Source organism: Erythrolamprus reginae, chromosome 1 (genome assembly GCF_031021105.1).
Source record: "Erythrolamprus reginae isolate rEryReg1 chromosome 1, rEryReg1.hap1, whole genome shotgun sequence".
Classification (NCBI taxonomy): domain Eukaryota; kingdom Metazoa; phylum Chordata; class Lepidosauria; order Squamata; family Dipsadidae; genus Erythrolamprus; species Erythrolamprus reginae.
In genome coordinates, this window is record NC_091950.1 from 322,713,350 (window position 1) to 322,733,887 (window position 20,538).

General features: G+C 36.6%; 1 protein-coding gene across 1 annotated transcript in view; it reads right to left on the bottom strand.

Annotated features, from left to right (window-relative positions):
- Positions 1-20,538, bottom strand: part of SYNE1 (spectrin repeat containing nuclear envelope protein 1) — a 354,964-nt gene that overhangs the window by 234,981 nt on the left and 99,445 nt on the right. Inside the window, exons 17-29 of the mRNA XM_070733725.1 lie at positions 20,295-20,497; positions 18,816-18,980; positions 18,219-18,371; positions 17,079-17,222; positions 15,835-16,008; positions 13,508-13,666; positions 11,137-11,301; positions 8,782-8,916; positions 6,995-7,153; positions 5,712-5,920; positions 5,234-5,342; positions 1,944-2,108; positions 1,342-1,509 (exon numbers count right to left, since the gene is read on the bottom strand). Of these exons, the coding sequence (XP_070589826.1) occupies positions 1,342-1,509; positions 1,944-2,108; positions 5,234-5,342; positions 5,712-5,920; positions 6,995-7,153; positions 8,782-8,916; positions 11,137-11,301; positions 13,508-13,666; positions 15,835-16,008; positions 17,079-17,222; positions 18,219-18,371; positions 18,816-18,980; positions 20,295-20,497 (2,108 nt within the window). The remainder of the gene's footprint in view (positions 1-1,341; positions 1,510-1,943; positions 2,109-5,233; positions 5,343-5,711; positions 5,921-6,994; positions 7,154-8,781; positions 8,917-11,136; positions 11,302-13,507; positions 13,667-15,834; positions 16,009-17,078; positions 17,223-18,218; positions 18,372-18,815; positions 18,981-20,294; positions 20,498-20,538) is intronic.

Below are 20,538 nucleotides of genomic sequence, written 5' to 3' on the forward strand. Positions count from 1 at the left end.
TAATGCAGAAATAACTGCACTGTAGGCATATACAAAGGTGTTTTAGGGAACAAGCATTAAATAATCTCTGCTCATTTATTGAAGCACCAGAAAGGTCTAGTTCATCTATAATTTTCAAAACTTTTCTACCATTCTAGAACAAAGAATGGTAAAATTCTCAAAAAAAATTTTTAAAAAAAGATCACATTTGACATTTGACTTTCTTACAGTTTCCCTTTCTTTCTTCAAGGCTAATCTAGTAGCTGTTGCCATAGAAATGTCAGGGAAAACCCTGGTGAGCAAATACTTTCCAGCAATCTAATGCCACCATTGTTTATTTATTGTATTTATTTATTGTATTTATATGCCACTCATTCCAAAATGGGCTCAGAGCAGCTAACAACAATCGTAAATACAACAATAAAAAACCAGTAAAAAATATAATAAAATCAACAATATAATAAAAACGATAACATCATTTGAAAACCATGCATACATTACAATCAATCTAGTTCTAATTTCAGGCCTGCCGGAAAAGCCAGGTATTAACAGCTTTCCGGAAGACTGGTAGGGAGGAGATTTCATAGGGTTGGAGCTGCCACAGAAAAGGCTCCTCCCTGAGGTCCTACCAACTGACATTGTTTGGTGGATGGGACCTGGAGATGGCCGACTCTGTGGGCCCTTACTGGCTGCAGCAAGATATGATAATAGAGGCAGTCCTGTAAACATTAAGCATGGTCTGAGAAATATACCATTATCATATAGTTTTCCAAGATGATGACAGTTCCCAATTTTCCCTGTATAAATTGTGAAATGACCCTTAGAAGTGCTATTTCTTATTAGAAGAACAATGACAAGAAGAGAACGGGAAGAGAACAGTGGCACCTTGGCAAAGTACACTTCAAAAAGTGTGCACTTTCCTCTTTTAAAATAAATATTAAATGTTCACCTCCAACATTTTATTACAGAAAATTATAATATCCCCCTCTTTCTAATTCAACCTGTGTGAAAGGGGTTCTTAATTATTATCTACAGTAGGCAAAGGGGATAAACCTACTCAAGAATAAATGTTGTTTTGGAGTGGTTAAGGGCACAATTGGAATATATTGTATATCTCTTAGTTGTTATAGAAAAAAAATGGTCTCCAGAGTGTGTGTGCACTGTAATATTTATATTTTTTCTTTTTTTTGTATTTAGATGTGTTAGTTTGCATTATTTGTATTCAAAATAACGAAGTATTATTATTATTTTTTTAAAAGAAATATTATCTACAGTTCAGATATTAATCTTTGCAGCAACAGTAATATATGCAGTAAGGACTTGTTGGATATTCAATGAAAGTTGGTATGTGAGCGATTGTACCTGATGGTAGAGAAAGATTTGCTGGGCCTGTAACAAGTTATCAACATCTAAGATTTTTTCAACTTCTGTCTGAGCTTCTTTTGAGTTTGTGATAAGTTCTTCTAATGTGCCCTTTACTTCTTCCGTATATTGAACGCAATCTCCAACCGCACCCAATGTCTTCTCAATCTGTATTCAGAAACCATATTAAAGCTCTAAAATATTCAGTGCCAAATAAGTAGGACTTATGATTTAAACAGTTCAAAATGCAATACGATTATATCAACCAACTCATTTTGTTGTTTCTATATTATTTTCCAATGATATAAAAGTGATAAAAAAACCTCTTGCTATAATCTATAGATTTCTGCTATTCCACTGTATTCTATTATTATTTTGTGAGTCTACTTTGTGATACCTGACCTGTTTTCAAAGGTTAATTTGGACATTTTTACAATTAATTGTAGAATTGGCCAGTCTACGGAGAAGGGTGGCATACAAATCTAAATAATAATAATAATAATAATAATAATAATAATAATAATAACAACAACAACAACAACAACAACAACAACAGAAAAAAGGACAGCTTCTGGAGTGAATATAATATAATTATAATATACCTCTGTCAACAAGGCTAAAATTTTCTTAACATCACTAGCAAGCACTGAAAGTTCATCCCCTTGTTTTTTTACTTCACTCTCAGAAGAAACTTCAGATAAGGCAACAAGCCTAGATTTCAACCAGATGATAATTTCTCCCTTCTTGCAGGCATCTTGCCTAATTTCCTGAAACAAAATCAATATGAAAATTAGATTTAGCAAACAAGCATCATTAGAGGTCTAATGTAAATCAGGGAAAACTGGGTTTACATTAGTTTGCATGGGTAAGTCAATTAAGGCTGTATCAGGACACAAGCTTCTATCAAGCAATGTATAAAACATGTCAATAGATTGAAAAGCTTCAAAAGCTTCTGAATTACATTGTACAGATTTCTTTCTAAAGGGTAGCATTTCTAGACAAAGTTTCTTGATTTTATTTATCCTGGAATCTATCCAGTTCCTTTTACATTTCACTATTTCTGTTACTATTTATACTATTTAGAAACATAGAAACATAGAAGTCTGACGGCAGAAAAAGACCTCATGGTCCATCTAGTCTGCCCTTATACTATTTTCTGTATTTTATCTTAGGATGGATATATGTTTATCCCAGGCATGTTTAAATTCAGTTACTGTGGATTTATCTACCACGTCTGCTGGAAGTTTGTTCCAAGGATCTACTACTCTTTCAGTAAAATAATATTTTCTCATGTTGCTTTTGATCTTTCCCCCAACTAACTTCAGATTGTGTCCCCTTGTTCTTGTGTTCACTTTCCTATTAAAAACACTTCCCTCCTGGACCTTATTTAACCCTTTAATATATTTAAATGTTTCGATCATGTCCCCCCTTTTCCTTCAGTCCTCCAGACTATACAGATTGAGTTCATTAAGTCTTTCCTGATACGTTTTATGCTTAAGACCTTCCACCATTCTTGTAGCCCGTCTTTGGACCCGTTCAATTTTGTCAATATCTTTTTGTAGGTGAGGTCTCCAGAACTGAACACAGTATTCCAAATGTGGTCTCACCAGCATTCTATATAGTGGGATCATAATCTCCCTCTTCCTGCTTGTTATACCTCTAGCTATGCAGCCAAGCATCCTACTTGCTTTCCCTACCGCCTGACTGCACTGTTCACCCATTTTGAGACTGTCAGAAATCACTACCCCTAAATCCTTTTCTTTTGAAGTATTTGCCAACACAGAACTGCCAATACAATACTCAGATTGAGGATTCCTTTTCCCCAAGTGCATTATTTTACATTTGGAAACATTAAACTGCAGTTTCCATTGCTTAGACCATTTATCTAGTAAAGCTAAATCATTTACCATATCAACCCTACTGCACACTTTAGAGTCATCGGCAAATAGGCAAACCTTCCCTACCAAACCTTCCCCTATGTCACTCACAAATATATTAAAAAGAATAGGACCCAGAACAGACCCTTGTGGCACACCGCTTGTCACCTGACTCTGCTCAGAATACTCGCCATTAACAATAACTCTCTGATGTCTACGCTTCAGCCAGCTGCAAATCTATTGAACTATCCAGGGATTAAGTCCAATCTTCACTAATTTATCTATCAGCTCTTTATGTGGAACCGTATCAAAGGCTTTGCTGAAGTCCAGGTAGGCAATATCCACGGCACCACCTTCATCCAACACCTTTGTGACATAGTCAAAGAAATCAATGAGATTAGTCTGACATGATTTGCCTTCAGTAAAGCCATGCTGATTTGGGTCCAATAAGTTATTGTTTTTTAGGTGCTGATTTATCCTCTTTTTGAGTAGAGTCTCCATCATTTTAACCACAACTGATGTCAAGCTAACTGGCCTGTAGTTACCAGCTTCTTCTCTACTGCCCTTCTTGTGAATAGGCACAACACTGGCCATTCTCCAATCCTCAGGAACTTCTCCTGTTAACAAGGATTGGTTAAACAAATCAGTCAGGGGGGTAGTAATGACAGATCTGAGTTCTTTAAGAACTCTGGGGTGGATGCCATCTGGACCCATTGCCTTATTTATCTTTAATCGTTCAAGTTCTTCTAAGACATCGGCTTCTAAGATCACTGGAGCTGAATCCGTACAGCTGGAAGCAACGCTATATCCCTCTATAGTATTATTTTGTAAGGTGTCTTTTGAGAAAACTGAACAGAAGTAGCTATTGAAATGGTCAGCGATCTCCTTATTCCCATTAATGCATGTATTATTCCCGGTACTAAGCTTCGTGATGCCGCAGTTTTTCTTCTTCTTATCATTAATATATCTGAAGAAGGTTTTATCCCCCTTCTTTACAGATTTGGCAATTTCTTCCTCTTTTGAGGCTTTAGCAGCATATATTATCTGTTTCGCCTCCTTCTGTCTCATTTTATATACCTCCCTATCAGCTATACTTGCAGACTCTTTATACCTCCTATAGGCAGCCTTTTTTTCATTGACTATAGCCCTTACATCATTGCTAAACCATAGCGGTTTCTTCTTCCTTTTACCTTTAGTTATTTGTCTTACATACAGTCCAGTGGCTTTTAAGATGGCCTTTTTTAATACAGTCCACTGGATGCTCGCTCCTGCCATTTTATCCCTCCCCTTTAATTCATTATCTAAATATTCTCCCATTGCATTAAAATTTGTTTTTCTGAAATCCAATACTTTGGTTGCATTATAGGATTGCTCACAATGAGTTTTTACATCAAACCACAAACATAGATGGTCACTGCAACCTAAATTTTCTCCCACCTTGACATCTGAAACCCAATTCCCATTCGTAAAAACTAAATCTAGAATATTCTCCCCTCTAGTTGGTGTCTTAACCAGCTGTGCCAGAGCTGCTCCTGTAAAGGCCTCTACTATATTCTTACTTTTGCATGTAAGGGCACTGGGGATATTCCAGTCAACATCAGGCATGTTGAAATCACCCATAACCACTATATCTCCCTTTACTGCCATTTGGGTAATTTCATCCACCATCTTGTTGTCATATTCCTCGGATTGCCCTATTTATATAGAAACATAGAAGATTGATGGCAGAAAAAGACCTCATGGTCCAGCAAGTCTGCCCTTATACTATTTCCTGTATTTTATCTTAGAATGGATATATGTTTATCCCAGGCATGTTTAAATTCAGTTACTGTGGATTTACCAACCACGTCTGCTAGAGGTTTGTTCCAAGCATCTCTATTTATTGTGAATTATTTGACCTATCTTTAAAATACCAAAAGCAGAGAAATGTCAGCTTGCATTATCAATTTCATCCACTTCAAATCAACATTTTAGTATTACAAAAACATATCCATTTCAAATCATTTTTAATATACCTCTATTGATGTTTTAAAATGTTTGTATTTAGTAGTATCAGCTGAATCATTCTTAATTGTTTTAAGTTGTGTTTCCTTCGATGAAATCCAGCTTCGTAATTCAGAAAATCTGAAACATAGTCATAGAAGGATAAGCAAAACAATAGGCGAACAAACAATAGTGGATGAATTAATGAAAAATGTTTCAAGGGAACTCAACAAGTTAGCATCTGAAATTTCGGCATAGCAAAGGATTTTAATCACTTCGGGAGGAATATGCTTGTTCAAATGACTAGTAAGTCACAGCAATTTTCCAAATCATTCTAATCTAGATGCTATACTTCTTATGTGTATTGCTCTTTGATGTTCTATTTGTACAATTTAAAACATTAATGTTGCTGACAAGCAATATAGCCTTTACAACATTAAAGGACCTTATAGTTCTAGTTCAGTACTTTAAATCCATGTCTTTTATTTTGCTGTTCACACAGTTGTTTACCTCTTCTTGTATTCTTGCCATTTATCTGGTTGATCTATTAGTTTCATGTAAGTCCTGGCAACCTGAGTTTTAAGTTCACTGAGATCTTTTTGGGTACTTTCAGATGTCATTTTAATTGGATCCCATTCTGGTAGTTTCAAGCACAATTCTTTAATCAGTTGCTGTCGTTTCTCGGACAGTTGTAAAGGCCCTTTATCACCAAAAAACATCTGATGGCATAAAAAGAGAAACGCTTGCTCACTCCACTGGTGTACAAATGAAGTTAAAGAAATCTACTTTCTACTTGGTATTCAAGAACTAAATACATTCACTATTTTTTAAAAATGTAAAAAAAAGACAAGATACTTCATCTCTGTGAAGAAAATGGCAGTGCTTCTTAACTTTGATTGTGGAAGAGAGTTTAAATTCATTCAGTTTCAAGGTATCCAGAAGACATTTTTTTAAAAGCATTATTGAAATTTTATAGTTAGGATAATTTACCCATCTTTAAAAATATCTAATGAAGCTGTCTAATTGTATTGATCTTGGAATTTCATGAAAGATTTTATATGAAGTACAGTACATTGTACATCTCCTAAGAAATATTTTTTTCAAATTATAGCATTATTAAGTCAGTATATAAATTCCGCTAATACTGAAAATGGTGCTTTGTATTACTGAACAATAATAAACAAAGGACATAGGAAAACAATAGATTCTGGAAAGATACATTAAGGTATCTGATGCTGTATTTTACAGGCCTACAAAGCAGCAACATATTTTATCAAACATATTTCAAAATGAATTTGATTGTTTGCATGAATAAAAATTCTTGAAATAGCAGTTAAGCTCAAAGAAATGTAAGCCACTCAGAGTTGGGCTGAGTGGCTGTAGAAATTGAATGAATGAATGAATGAATGAATGAATGAATGAATGAATGAATGAATGAATAAATAAATAAATAAATTCACTGTATCAATATGACTGAGACATGGTATTTTAATTATAATTTTTGTTAATTCAAACTCTTATTGTTCCAAGTAAACATTACTCATAGAAGTTGCACAAATATGCTGAATAGCAATGTAGATGAAATTCTAAGATCAATAAGCAATAGATCAATCACTACCATACAATACTAAAAAAATCACTTATTAATATATCATTTTTTATACTGGAATAATAGGTATAATACCAAGCAGAAAAATTTAGATCAGGACAGCAATGTTTTCTATACTTATTTTTAAGGTGTCAATGTAGATAACAAAAACTCCATGGCTATTTACAGAAAGAGGAAGAATCACCTTATGTTCCTTAATTATTTTTTCACTGCTCTCCTTGGTCATGAGCTCATGCTGGCGAGTGAGTTCAGTGTGACATTCTTGCACTGTTGCTAGCAATTTGCTTTTTTCCACTTCTATTTTTAAGCGAAGTAAATGGTATGGAGCTTCTGACTGGAGATCCTGCATCATAATTAAAAGTGGGGAAAGATGTTAATAAAAAACACAGCCAGGTTCTCTTTTTAAGAAAGTATTTATAAAGGTATAAAAGAAGCAAACTAACTAACACCAAACCAGATGATTTAGTATCAGAAGCAGTAACTAAGATACTTTAACTTGTTTTTCTGAATAATTTCAGGGGACTAACTTTCTCTGAAAATACAACGCAGTGTTACATCATAAAAAAGAACAGGAAAAAAAGTTGTTTACGCACCACATAATCACAGCACAAACAAGGAGTTTAAAACATGAAATAAAATAATTGTGTAACCTATCACATTATGATTTTAAAAATACTTTTAAACATTGATTGATTGATTTGATTGATTGATTGATTGATTGATTGTTACAGTTGAAAGGGACCATGAAGGCCATCAAGTTCAACCCCCTGCCCAAGCAGGAACCCTATAGTACACCAGTCAAGTGGCAGTTCAATCTTCTCTTAAAAATGTCCAGTGTTGGAGTTCACAACTTCCGCTGGTAAGTTGTTCCATTGGTTGATCGCTCTGACCGTCATGAAGTTCCTCCTTATCTCCATGTTGAATCTCTCCTTGGTCAGCTTCCAGCCATTGTTCCTCATCCGGCCCTCTGGTGCCCTGAAGAATAAAGTGATCCCCTCCTCTCTGTGACATCCCATCGTATATTTGTAGACTGCTATCATGTCCGCTCTGGCCCTCCTTTTCTCTAGGCTATCCATTGCCAGTTCCCTCAGTTTCTCTTCGTAAATCTTGGTTTCCAATCCCTTAATCATCTTGGTTGCTCTTTTTTGCACCTTCTCCAGAGTTTCAATGTCTCTTTTGAAGTGTGGTGACCAGAACTGAATACAGTACTCCAGGTGTGGTCATACCAGGGCGTAGTAGAGTGGTATTAAGACTTCCCTGGTCTTGGAGTGTATTCCCCTGTTGATGCAGCTTAGGATTGTGTTGGCTTTTTTAGCTGCTGCTGCACATTGTTGGCTCATGTTTAGTTGATTGTCCACCAAGACTCCAAGGTCTCTTTCGCAGTCGCTACTGCTAAGAGGGGTTTCTCCCATGTTGTATGTGTGTCCAGGGGTTTTTCTGCCTAGATGAAGGACTTTGCTCTTGTCAATGTTAAACATCATTTTGTTGGTGTGGGCCCACTGTGTTAGTCTGTCTAGATTTTTCTGTAATTTGAGCCTGTCTTCTAGGGTATTGGCTACCCCCGCCAGCTTAGTAACTTATTCCTTTTTGGTATCTTTAATTTAAAAAACAGAATTGAGTAAACTTGGGAAAGTGCACAATAATTTTCCATGATGCCTGGAGAGGAATAACTGAGAACACTAATTGCACAAGTGATTCTTCTTTCAGAATGGATTTTGTGGCTGCATACTTTAAACAAGGAGAACTAGTTTGGTGTAGTGGTTAAGGAGACAAATTAGAAACTAGGAAATTGAATACTTTAGTTCCACCATAGGTACAAAGCCAGTTGGATGACCTTGGGCCAGTCACTTGTTTGGAAATCTAGGGAATCTTCCCATGAAAACTGCAGGAACTAGTCCAGGAGTCACTAGACCTGAGGGCCTACACAGAGAGAAAAACAACTTATAACTAAAGCTGGTTGGCAAAACTCACCTTCCACTGCTTATGCAGGTTCCGCACAGCTTCCTGAAGGGTGTGCTGCTCTTGCTCAGGAAGGATGTCAGTAAGTTCATCACAAGCTTTCAGGAAAGCATTAAGCACCCTTTGGTCCAACTGACTGAAAAATTCCTGGTTTTGAAATTTATCACATGTTTAAGCGTTAATATTGTTGCTATGGGAAGCAGGAGGTTAATTCCAAAATTTTATACAAAATACTAATGCCAAAAGGTGAGCAGTTCAGCGGTTCAAATCCCTAGTGCCACATAACGGGTGAGGTCCCGTTACTTGTCCCAACTTCTGCCAACCTAGCAGTTCGAAGGCATGTAAAAATTGCAAGTAGAAAAATAGGGACCACCTTTGGTGGGAAGGTAACAATGTTCCGTGCGCCTTCGGCATTTAGTCATGCTGGCCACATGACCATAGAGACGTCTCCAGACAGAACTGGCTCTTCAGGTTTAAAACAGAGATGAGCATCACCCTCCTACAATCAGGAATGACTAGTACATATCTGTGAGGGGAACCTTTACATTTTACTAATACAGGAAATTTAGATGGATGATTGAGGTTGATCTTATGAATAACTGGATGCAATTTATATCTGTGCTACTTTTATTGAAAAACATGGAAGTGGGCGGGCACTGGCCACAGGAAGAGTAGCATCTTTTTAAATATTAGTTGTAAGCTGCCCCGAGTCTTCAGAGGGGCGGTATATAAACCAACCAACCAACCAACCGAATGAATGAATGAATGAATGAATAAATACATAAATAGCACATTTATTTATTTATTTATTTATTTATTCATTTATTTATTCATTTATTCATTCATTCAGTCATTCATTCATTCATTCCAATTTTTATGCTGCCCTTCTCCTTGGACTCAGGGTGGCTTACAACATGTTAGCAACAGCACTTTTTAACAGAGCCAGCAAATTGCCGCCACAATCCGGGTCCTCATTTTACCCACCTCGGAAGGATGGAAGGCTGAGTCAACCTTGAGCCGGTGATGAGATTTGATCCGCTGACCTACAGACAGCTTCAATGGCCTGCAGTACAGCACTCTACTTGCTGCGCCACTCCGATCCTCTATGCGGTTTACAGACCCAGCATATTGCCCCCAACAATCTGGGTCCTCATTTTACTGACCTCAGGAGGAGGGAAGACTGAGTTAACTTTGAAGCGGTTAGGATCTGCACTTTAACCACTGTGCCTCTATGACTCTTTAGTGCTAGATTATAAGAATAGGGCTAGGCTAATCCTTTAATTTCCATAGGACTCCAACCCATAATAAGAAGCTGCAATTTGGATGTATAAGGTTGGGGTTTTTTTCTTATGCAGATTATAAAGAGCAGACTAAAGAGCAGACCAGAGGATTAATACCCTTAGAAGGCAAAAGCTCTCTGGATGTCTTGTCTGGTTTTATAACAACGCAGCCTCAGGTCCAATTATTACTTGGATGGAAGAACATCAGAAAATATCGCCATCATCTAAACTGGGACTTTCAAAAGCATCCTGGAAGAGGGCAATAAAAATCAATTCTGTATTATTGCCAATAAAAATTATATGACTGTGTTCATTTAATGGTCACAGGAATGATGAATGACTTGAGGGTATCTACGCTCATTCCAATTTATTGTACGTTCTTAATTTCCATTGTAAAGAAGTAAAAATATTCAAGGACTCTCAAGTTATACTTCTAAACATTATTTCTAAACTTACCAGTAATTGTATGTCAGCTTTCACAAATGACCTAAATATATTCCTATGGAGCAAATACATTAAATCTATCCTTAAAAAAAACCAAAAACAAATTACCCACTCAATAAACACACAGTAGAAACAAGTGCTGATTAATATTTAAATCAAATAATTAAATTCAGTTAAATAAATGTGTATTAAAGCAAAAACAAACTAATTCCTGCTTTTGGGGGGAGTTTGTTTGTTTGTTTGATTTGTATGCCGCCCCTCTCCGAGGACTCAGAGCAGCTCACAACAAATGCTTTTGATATCCTATTTAGACCTATAATAATTTAATAATAATAATAATTTATTAGATATGTATGCCGTCCCTCTCCGAAGACTCTGGTAGCCCTGGTATCTCCAAGTAATTTCCATCCTGGTGGCTTTTTTGGCATTCACTATAGTTGGCTAGGTGCCACTACCTACAATAATATTTTAATTAGATTAGATTTATTGATTAGATTAGATTTATTGGATTTATATGCCGCCCCTCTCCGCAAACTCGGGGCGGCTCACAACAATAATAAAAAACAGTACATAATAAAAATCCTATGCCCACCAATAGCAATATGAATTATAACAGAAACATGCCTTATAAAGTTATACTCACTGTATGTTTTCGGAGAAGATCTTCAGGTTTGCCTTTTTCTTTTAGACAGTATTGGGCAGTCTGAAGCACATTCTGCAATTCTGTCCTAGATTCTTCAAATTTCTTCATCAACCGACTATTTACCTCAACATTTTTCTTCCAATCACTGGTCTTCTGCACCATATCCTTCATAAATGAAAATGGGGAGAAAATCCTGCAATGCTAAACATTTTGACTTATATCCCATTTTATGCACTAACTAAAATTATAATTCACACTTGAGGAAAAATATTATGTTTCTTTATTTCTGCTTTACCAAACTGAGTTCACATCCCTGTACCCTCAGTATTGAGAAAGGAAAAATATTTTTTCGTTTTTCTTCAAGATTAATTACTATCTGAAATCAACAGTACTATGCTGACTTTGCACGCAGTCTACAATCTATTGGGAAAGGCTTCAAACTATACTCCAAATGGCTTAAATATCTGGATTTTGAAAACAACCACCAAAAGGGCAGCGCCGGACTTACCCGGCTGGCAGGCTTTGCTGGAGGGACCGGGAGACACGGTCCCTCATGGCGGCCGCCATCTTGGATCCCGGGCGAAGTCTCGCGATGCGAGACTTCGCTCGGGAGATCGGGACCTGATTGGCCAGGTCCCTGATTGGTCCGGGCGGGGCCTGCTTGCCCTATATAAGGGCGAGCAGGCCCGGGGCTCTCCCTTTTCGCCCGGACTGCTTTACAAGAGCAGACACCCGCCCGCCCTCCACTATTTTGCAGTGTGCTTAGGGGTCGCCCTTAGGGGGCCGAATGGGAATTTTTTGCAGTTCTGCCTCTTAGCTGAGCTGTTTTTTCGCCCATTCCACACTGAGGTGCTGGATGTGCGGTTAGGGGGTGCTTGCATTAATTAGGTTAATTGGCTTACCTTTGGTCATTTGGGTAGGCAGGTTAGGGGCGGAAAACTGGGTGGTTTAGCAACCGCGCGTTCTCCCTTGGGCATCTTTGGGGATGATTGACAGGTTCTCCGCAAGCTCATGGAGGGAGTTTCTGCCTGAGCAGCTGGGGGGAACCTGTCTTTGGGTCCTGCACCTTTAATTCCCCGATTCGGGTTAGCCGGTGGGACCCCCCTCATGCATAGCATGGCAGAAAAAGGTCACAGGTGACGGCCTGGCCCTCACCTGGACCTTGCATCGAGATACGCCCATGAGTTGCCCAGGAATGTTTGTTGGCATAACGTCATTTCCGCCCCGGAAGTATTTGTTTGACCCTGCAGGTCCATTTCCGGGTCATAGTTGTTTATGCTAATTTATGCAAAGTATTTGAATAAATTATGCAAATTTATGTTAATAAAAATGACCCAATTTTAAATCCAGCTCTGGTGTCCGTGTCGTTACTCCGTCTCTCCAGCAAACTCGAGCTGTTATTTCCTCTGTTTTTCTGTAATACTGTATTTTGACTCATGAGGAATAAAAAAGCTTACACACTCCTTTTTATATTTTCAGGTGACATATACAGTATAAACAATCTCACTTCTCTGAAATTGAATCTAAGTTAATGTGAATGGGCTCTGGAAATAATTGTAGTTATATGATTTTAATTTAATTAGTGCAGAAGCTATGTTCAGAGATGGATTTTGTTACGGTAGTTAGAATTACTAGACATCATTATTACAACATCATTAAATATTATTCCCCTACAAAATTAAGAATAATAATTGTACCCTCCATAGCCTTTAGTTACACTCCTTTTAGTTCACCTACTCAGAGTAAATATTTAAGTGTAGCTTCAACAGGACATGTGACATTAAGAGTGATAGATATTGTTCAACATAAACAGAAAGGAAGACATTCCTTTGTATGGGGTCTGATACTGACATCAACAACTATCTGTTTTTGCGCTTACATCGGACAGGCATTTCTCTTCTTTTGCAACTGTCTCAGCAAAATTTAACAGTAAAATACTGAGTAAGGAATATGCAAGAGAAAGACTACAAACATCTCATTTAACTCATCTTTTTTCTAAGATGAATACTACCAAATTCCTAAAAGCCTCACTGACCTAGTATTTTTAAGCTCTGTAAACAAACACATGTGATTTCTATCTTAATTGCTTGTTTCCCCTAAAACTGAATTTGTTTTTTAAAAAGTTTGCAATGATCCCTGAATATACCTTGTGTGCTTAGCTTTGCAAACCATGTCTTCGAATTTGTTATTATTTGTATTGTTATTCTCAAATAATATTTATCAGACACTATTTTGAATTACTGTTTTTAGTTTAGTTACTTTATCGTAATATACAGTACCTTAGTCAAATTGGCTTTTTTTCCACATTTTTGTTCACGTTGGGAAATAATGTTAAACATTTTGTGACATTACTACAATTGAAAAAGATTACCTGAAAAGCAGCCTGCATTTCTACCACTTTCTTCTGAAGTACAGAAAAGCTGAAGTGAGTTAACACTTTACTTGAAGCTAGAATCTTTGTGATAATTTGACTATTTCTTTCAATTAATAACAGGGCTTTTTTGCAGTTTTCTTGATAAGCTACCAGATCCTTTAAAAAGATGAAAATATTAAAATAAGAATATTTTGGACACTAAGACGGCATTTCTTTTCAAACAGTGTTTCTTTTATTCCTAATTTATTTTCTATAAAACAATACTTTTTAAATAATTCCATATCCAGGTAACATTTATTGCTTTGAATGATTCTTGAGAATTGGTACTGAAATAAGATTTTAACTCCGTTCTTTTAATTTTGGAAAAAAAAGGTAATGATAGCAATTGAAATCCACAAAATGTCAATGTCTATTTCCAGACTGACAAGTGTTCTTTACAAGAAGTAATTAAACTCTAATATCTTAAACAAATTAAAAAAAAAATTATACACCAAGATGAAAAAAAACCCCACACCTTACTAGTACATTAAAATATTTATTTTTTTGGAATGCAAGTCACTTGAAGATTTGTAACTTAGTAAAACAGCAAAAACAAAACCAGTAATTGAATATACAGCAAACATATGTGTTAAAATATCTCAAATTCTTATTAGGAGTAACATAAGGTGTTATCTGGAGTAACTGAAAAGTAAAGCTGAATCTTCAATATTAGGAAATCTAATTAGAAAAAAATTACTTCAGGTAGTGATGGTGAACCTTTTTTGGTTTGTGTGCCAAAATGGGTGTGTGTGTGTGTGCTAGCATGTGCTCACATCCCTTCCCTCTCCCCACACCCATGTACAGGCCTTTCTGAAGCCTGGTAGGCAGTGGTGGGTTTATACTGGTGTGGTCCAGAGAGCTGCATCAATGTGAACCCACTGATTATTGGCGATTTTTTTCCTGGCGCCTCCATGTCAGAAGAAGCCTTCCCACCTACCCCTCGTCTTAATGCTGACCTCTATTCTTCGTCTGAAGCACAGCTGAGGCTTCCTCCACATGGAGATGCTGGGGGGGGGGAAATTGCCCCAAATCAGTAGGTTCATACCAGTGGGCCTCGCCAGATCACACTGATATGAACCCACCAGTGAAAAAAATGCCTAGACTGGCAAACCAGAAGTGTGTTTTTCTGAACTTCTGGTTTGTCCATTGGGGGATTTTTTATTTTTGCCTCCAGGGCTTCAGGGAAGCTTCCAGAGGACCAAACTGTCTTTCCAAAGGCAAAAAGAATCAGCTTGCCAGGACGCACATGCGTACTGGAGCTGAAACAGAAAAGTCTCACATGTGCTCCCATGTAGCTCTATTTGCGACTTGTGGCACGTGTGCCATAGATTCACCATCACGAACTTAGGCAATGGATTATAATAGAGCTATGGATCATATATGAGTAGTTCTCATTAAATATACTATGCCCATTTTACAATGGTTGTTCAGCAAATGCTGCAATAATTAAGTGAACATGTTTTATTCAATGGATGTTTTTGCCAATTGCAGAAATCTGCGAACAAACCATAAGAGTCTTAGAATGTTATTTTTTTTAATGTGTCCAGTGTAAGGCATCTAATGTCCATCCCTTCTTGTACATTCTTTGATGAGTCCACTAACCATGAAACAATATTTTTGATGAATGAATCCAATGCTTGAAAATTTTAGAAATATATTCACATTTTAGCATCTGGAACCCTGATTCTTCAATATTGAGTATTCAAATTCTTCATTCAGTACCCCATGATACTGAATTATTAGCTTGAAGTGCTATATTTTGGTACTTCAGTGGATGTCTAAAGGATGCTACTTCAGGTACTTTAGAGGAAGTTCAAACATCCAGTCATATGGGTTGAGAAATAAGTGTCCCAATAATAATAATAATAATAATAATAATAATAATAATAATAATAATAATTATTATTATTATTATTATTATTATTATTATTATTATCATTATTATCATTATTATCATTATTATTATTATTATTTAGATTTGTATGCCACCCCTCTCCGAAGACTCGGGGCGGCTCACATCAAATCTTTCCTAGGCTTCTGAATTGCCAGAATTCTTATTTATGGGGATTTTTGCATATTAGACATGGCTGTTACTCCCATTCTATCCTCTTCCCACTTTTCAACTTGAGGTTTAACTAGTCCTATAAAAGAGAACTATGCGACTTAGAAATCACTTAAAATTTTGTTTAAAGTTGAAAGATATTCAAGACATCAATCATTTATACTTTTTTTCTCCCAATAAATACTAAAACAAAACATATTTGGAGTATTTGCATGAGAAATACCTGATGTTTCTGTTTAAAAACATGAGCAGGCAGGGCTTCAGGATCTAATACAGAAATAATTTCATTGATCTTGTCAAGAGATTCATGAAAATGTGTAATTTGTTTCTCCAATTCTTCAAGATGAGGAAGTAATTCTTGTGAATCAAAGAGCACAATTGGGCAGGTCTCCTTAACCTAACACCAACAGAAATATTTTAAAAACCATGGATGAAAATGTAACACAAACCTCTCACACAGAGATATATACAATGATTAGATACCATTGTGTGTATTGGTGTATATATGTGTGTGAATGATGAGGCAGCAGCCATCTCGATCACCGGAACATAGAAACTTTAATAAAACCACTTAGCTTTCGTTAGCGTGCTGCTAACTTCATCAGAGTTTTAAAATGCCGTGTGTACATATCTAATGAAAGCTAAATCTCTTCAAATATTAACACAGTTACTTAATTTTATGTTGATTTTCAAATACAGGTAGTCCTCATTTAACAACCAAAATCAGGACCAGCAATTGTTGGTCCTGTTGTTAAGTGACGTAGTATCTAAGCAAACTTGCAACTATGCTTATGGTCTTTCACTTCAGCTTTTCTTTGCTTTGTGGAAGTTGGAAATTCAATAATTGGTCATTATTTTTTCATCTCTGTCATCAATGGAAATGATTGCTAAATGAGGCAGTAGCTAAATGAGGACCACCTGTATAGCCAATATGTCATTTAGTATATTTGCACAAATAGAATCATTTTCTTCTGATATCTAGTGATGACCCGTATATAGCACCCTTAGTAAAATTATTATCTTCCTTCCCACAAATTTGCTTTTGGGAGGGAGGAATGATAGGACAAAGACTTCAGTATATGTATCGAAAAGATTTGCATAATATGCTTTTTGTTCATTCCAAGGTTTGCATACACATTCAATTTCTTCTTTTTAAAAAAATTCTAGTCATCTTTATATTCCCTTTTGTTTTTCCAAAAATGCCTGATACATTGTGTATAATTACAGTTCCTAAAGGGGCAGCAAAATGAATAGAAGGAATAATTTCTTCTGTAAAATAAATTTAAGGAAGTCATCATTAGATCGAAGCAGTTGGAACATATTGAAAGTCTTTGGGCTAGCCCTAAGGAAACTGGGAATGACAGAATAATTAAATACAGTGAAGAAACATAAATCAATCCCACCCTTATCTCTCACTAGAGGGAGGTAATTTAGAGTAATTTAAGAAATTACTTGAATAGTAATTACCTTGCTGAGCTGTCCTTTGATTTTCTGCATTCTAGCAAGCATTTCATTGACTTCTTCTTGTGGAATTTCCTTGGTAACCACTTGTGCTGTCCTTGTTATCATCTTGTACTGGGATTCCATAATGAGTGCTTTTTGTTTAATATCCTGTAATATTTTTGTTCCAAATAATTATGTATAAAATACAAGGCTTTTAAGAAATTGAGCTCAATCTCCTATCAGTTGTAGGGGAGAAGACTGAGCCTTAAGAATTAGCATCCTTTCCTTCAGTTGCATTAATTAATGTCAGTTCATATTAAATGCAACATACCATAACCATTTAAGCAGCATACATATCAGGATGCAAACTTTGAAGATTTTTAATGTAATATTTTTGTGAAATTATTTTATTAGAACATTGATTAGAGATTCACTTCTATACTGCTAAAATATATGTTAAAAAAACAATGAAAACAATGTGTTGGAAAAAGGTAACAATTCTATTTAAATAGTTCACACTGGAAATTTTGTTTAACACTTAAGCTCAGGGAGAGGCATATGATTTACAAAAAACAAAGAATGGTAAAGTCACAGCAGGAAAGTGATGCAGCAGTTAAGAGAACCAGGGGATGGGCTGCTCCAAGCTTGCCCAGATTTGGGAGAACCCATAACTAATATTATGGCTAGTTTGGAAAACCTCCAAATCCCATTCCTGGCTGGCCCCGCCTACCCTGCCCCTCCCAGGAGTCTCCCCACTGCTTGTTTTGAATGTGATGTAGATGCAGGGCCTATGCGGAGGGGAGGATGAAAAACAGGCCTCTCAAAAGTTTCACAAGGTTGCAACTTCTGGAGAGCCTCCAGAGACCAGGGGGCAATTTTTACCCTCCCAGAGGCTTGACAAAAGCCTCCGGAACTTGGGGAAGGCAAAAACGCCCCCCCCCCACCTGCTGTGGTGCAGCAGGCCAATAAGGCCACGCCACCATGGCCACACCCACCTAGCAACCCGGCAGAGAACCCATTGCTGAAATTTTTGAAGCCCACCCCTGAAAACAATTATGAGTGTATTGCCTTAAAAGTCCTTGAAAATGCTCTTACCCCAAAAAGCAGAACAAGAATATATAGCAGTGGTACATAGAAATAATGCCCAGTTTCTCATTAACTTGCCTCTATTTCTTGGACAAATAACTTTACATTTAGAAAGGACACTTCTAAATCTGCATAGATTTTCCTCTTTACGTCATCAATGAAAGCAGACAAGGCAGCCACTCCATCCAAATATTCCTTCTTTATTCTGTCTAATTCATCAGCCCGAGCGTACTGTGAAAGCACAGAAAATAGATAAAACAATATAGAAGTAAGTGTCAGCAGAACACTAAGCACAGAAGGGACAAAGGTTTACATTCCGTTCAACATGTATACATGTTGTTATGTCCATTTTATGCTAGTTTTATTAGGATTTTAGAGATTAGATAATATTCTTGACTTATTCTATTGTTTTGTAATTATTTTATTGTTGTAAGCCGCCTGAGTCCTTCAGGATTGGGCAGCATAGAAGTCAAATAAATAAATAATAAATAAATAAATAAATAATAAACATAATTCTATAGTAATTATAGACCCATATTTCATAATTCTTCACACAGAAAATAGAATGAGTGATATACAAATCTTTATTTAAATTTAAAAAATTAAATTACTTATTAACATAATGCTGTGCAACAGTGGCTTTAAACTATAGGAAGAAAGTCTCCGAGGACATACTTGTTTAACTTGCATAAATAATTCTCTCCATCGTCCATTTAGCAAGAGCAATTGTTGTTTTAAATCTCTGGAAACAGTCTCATCACATGTTTCAATCAGAAAATTACCAGCATCATTCATTGCAGTATGTTGCTGAATCCACTGTGGTAAATGCCGGAAGAAATCCTAGGAAGAACATTAGTTAATATTGCTGGAAAAAAGTTGTAAATCACACTTATATGAAAGTTTAATTTCCCCTTATCATAAGAATGCAATGATCACTCTATTCTTTACGCTAAATATTTCTCAGGAAATTAAACCACCTTTTCTGCTGTGGCCCCCACGCTATGACGTTTTGTCCCCATCAACACGAAATATAAATAAGTCACCTTCTCATTTGCATGGATACTCCCAGTTTACAAATGTTGTAAACAATGTTAAGTATTCTGCATTTTGGGGGGCAACTGGTATATGTATACCAGTGGCCCCCAATCTTTTGAGCACCAATTCTTGTTCCTGCTTCTAGAAAAACAGCTCCTTCATTTACAGGCAATAGAAATTGGTATTTGGAATATAACATAACAGTTTTTTCCCCTAAGATGAGATCAAAGCCAATTTGCTTTAAAGATCAAATGCAAACCCTTTGAAGCCTTGTCTCATGCTTCTGAATGTCAATAATTCTAGTTAGCATTCTAGCTAGCAAAAACACTGGTGAGAAATACTGAGAGATGAAATATAGCAATATTTAGAGGAACACAAGTTTCATATACCTTCCCCTAAATGCTTTGAGTCCAAGATACTTTAACAACTGTATCTCCTAAAAAAACAAGTGCTACAATGTATGATATTATCAAGTGGGTTCCCTTCATTTTATACCAGGAACTAGGGATGAAGACAGGGTTTTTTCAGTCTGCTTTTTAGCTTCTGGACTAAAGGCTGAGGTTTGGAGAAAAAGAAGGCTCTGCGAGTTAGCTTGAGGCGCCAGTTGGAGAGCATCATAGTGGAAGTGACTGGTTAACAATAGATCCCATCTCCCCCCCTCCCAGACCCACTCTCCCAATCTGTAATAGGATTGTAATGTTTGCTATGGTGAAGCAGTGGTTAGAATGTAATACTGCACTACTACAGGCTAACTCACTGCTTACTCCAGGAGTTCGATCCTGACCAGCTCAAGGTTGTCTCAGCTTTCTATCCTTCCAAGGTCAGGAAAATGAGGATCTAGATTGTTCAGGGCAAAAAGCTGTGTGTGTGTGTGTGTGTGTGTGTGTGTGTGTGTGTGTTTGTGTGTTTTATGACTGTAAAGCCACCCAGAATTACCCTCTGGTAAGATAGGCAGCCAGTACATTTTATAAACAAATAAATAAAATAGTGGTAGTTCTATTTCAGAAATAGAAGCTTACTGGGTTATGTTGAGACATTTATTGCCTCTTGGTTCATCCTGTTGTCACAGTTCTTGGATATAAAACTAGCAAATATGTACATGGTAAAAAAAATCCTTACCTTTTTAGCATGTTCAGGTTGATTCAACATTTTTTCAGCATCTTCCAGCCAGGCCTGCAGAATGGCGACTGTATTGCTATATCGATCCCAATTAGAAATGACTTCTTCTAACATGCTCCGAACACTTCTCACTTCAACTGACAAGTGCCTCCACTGTGTAGTTGTATCATTCATGAACTTTGTAATGTTCTCTATTTCTTCCGCTGAAATATAGCATTGAGGCTTTAACATAAATCTTACATCA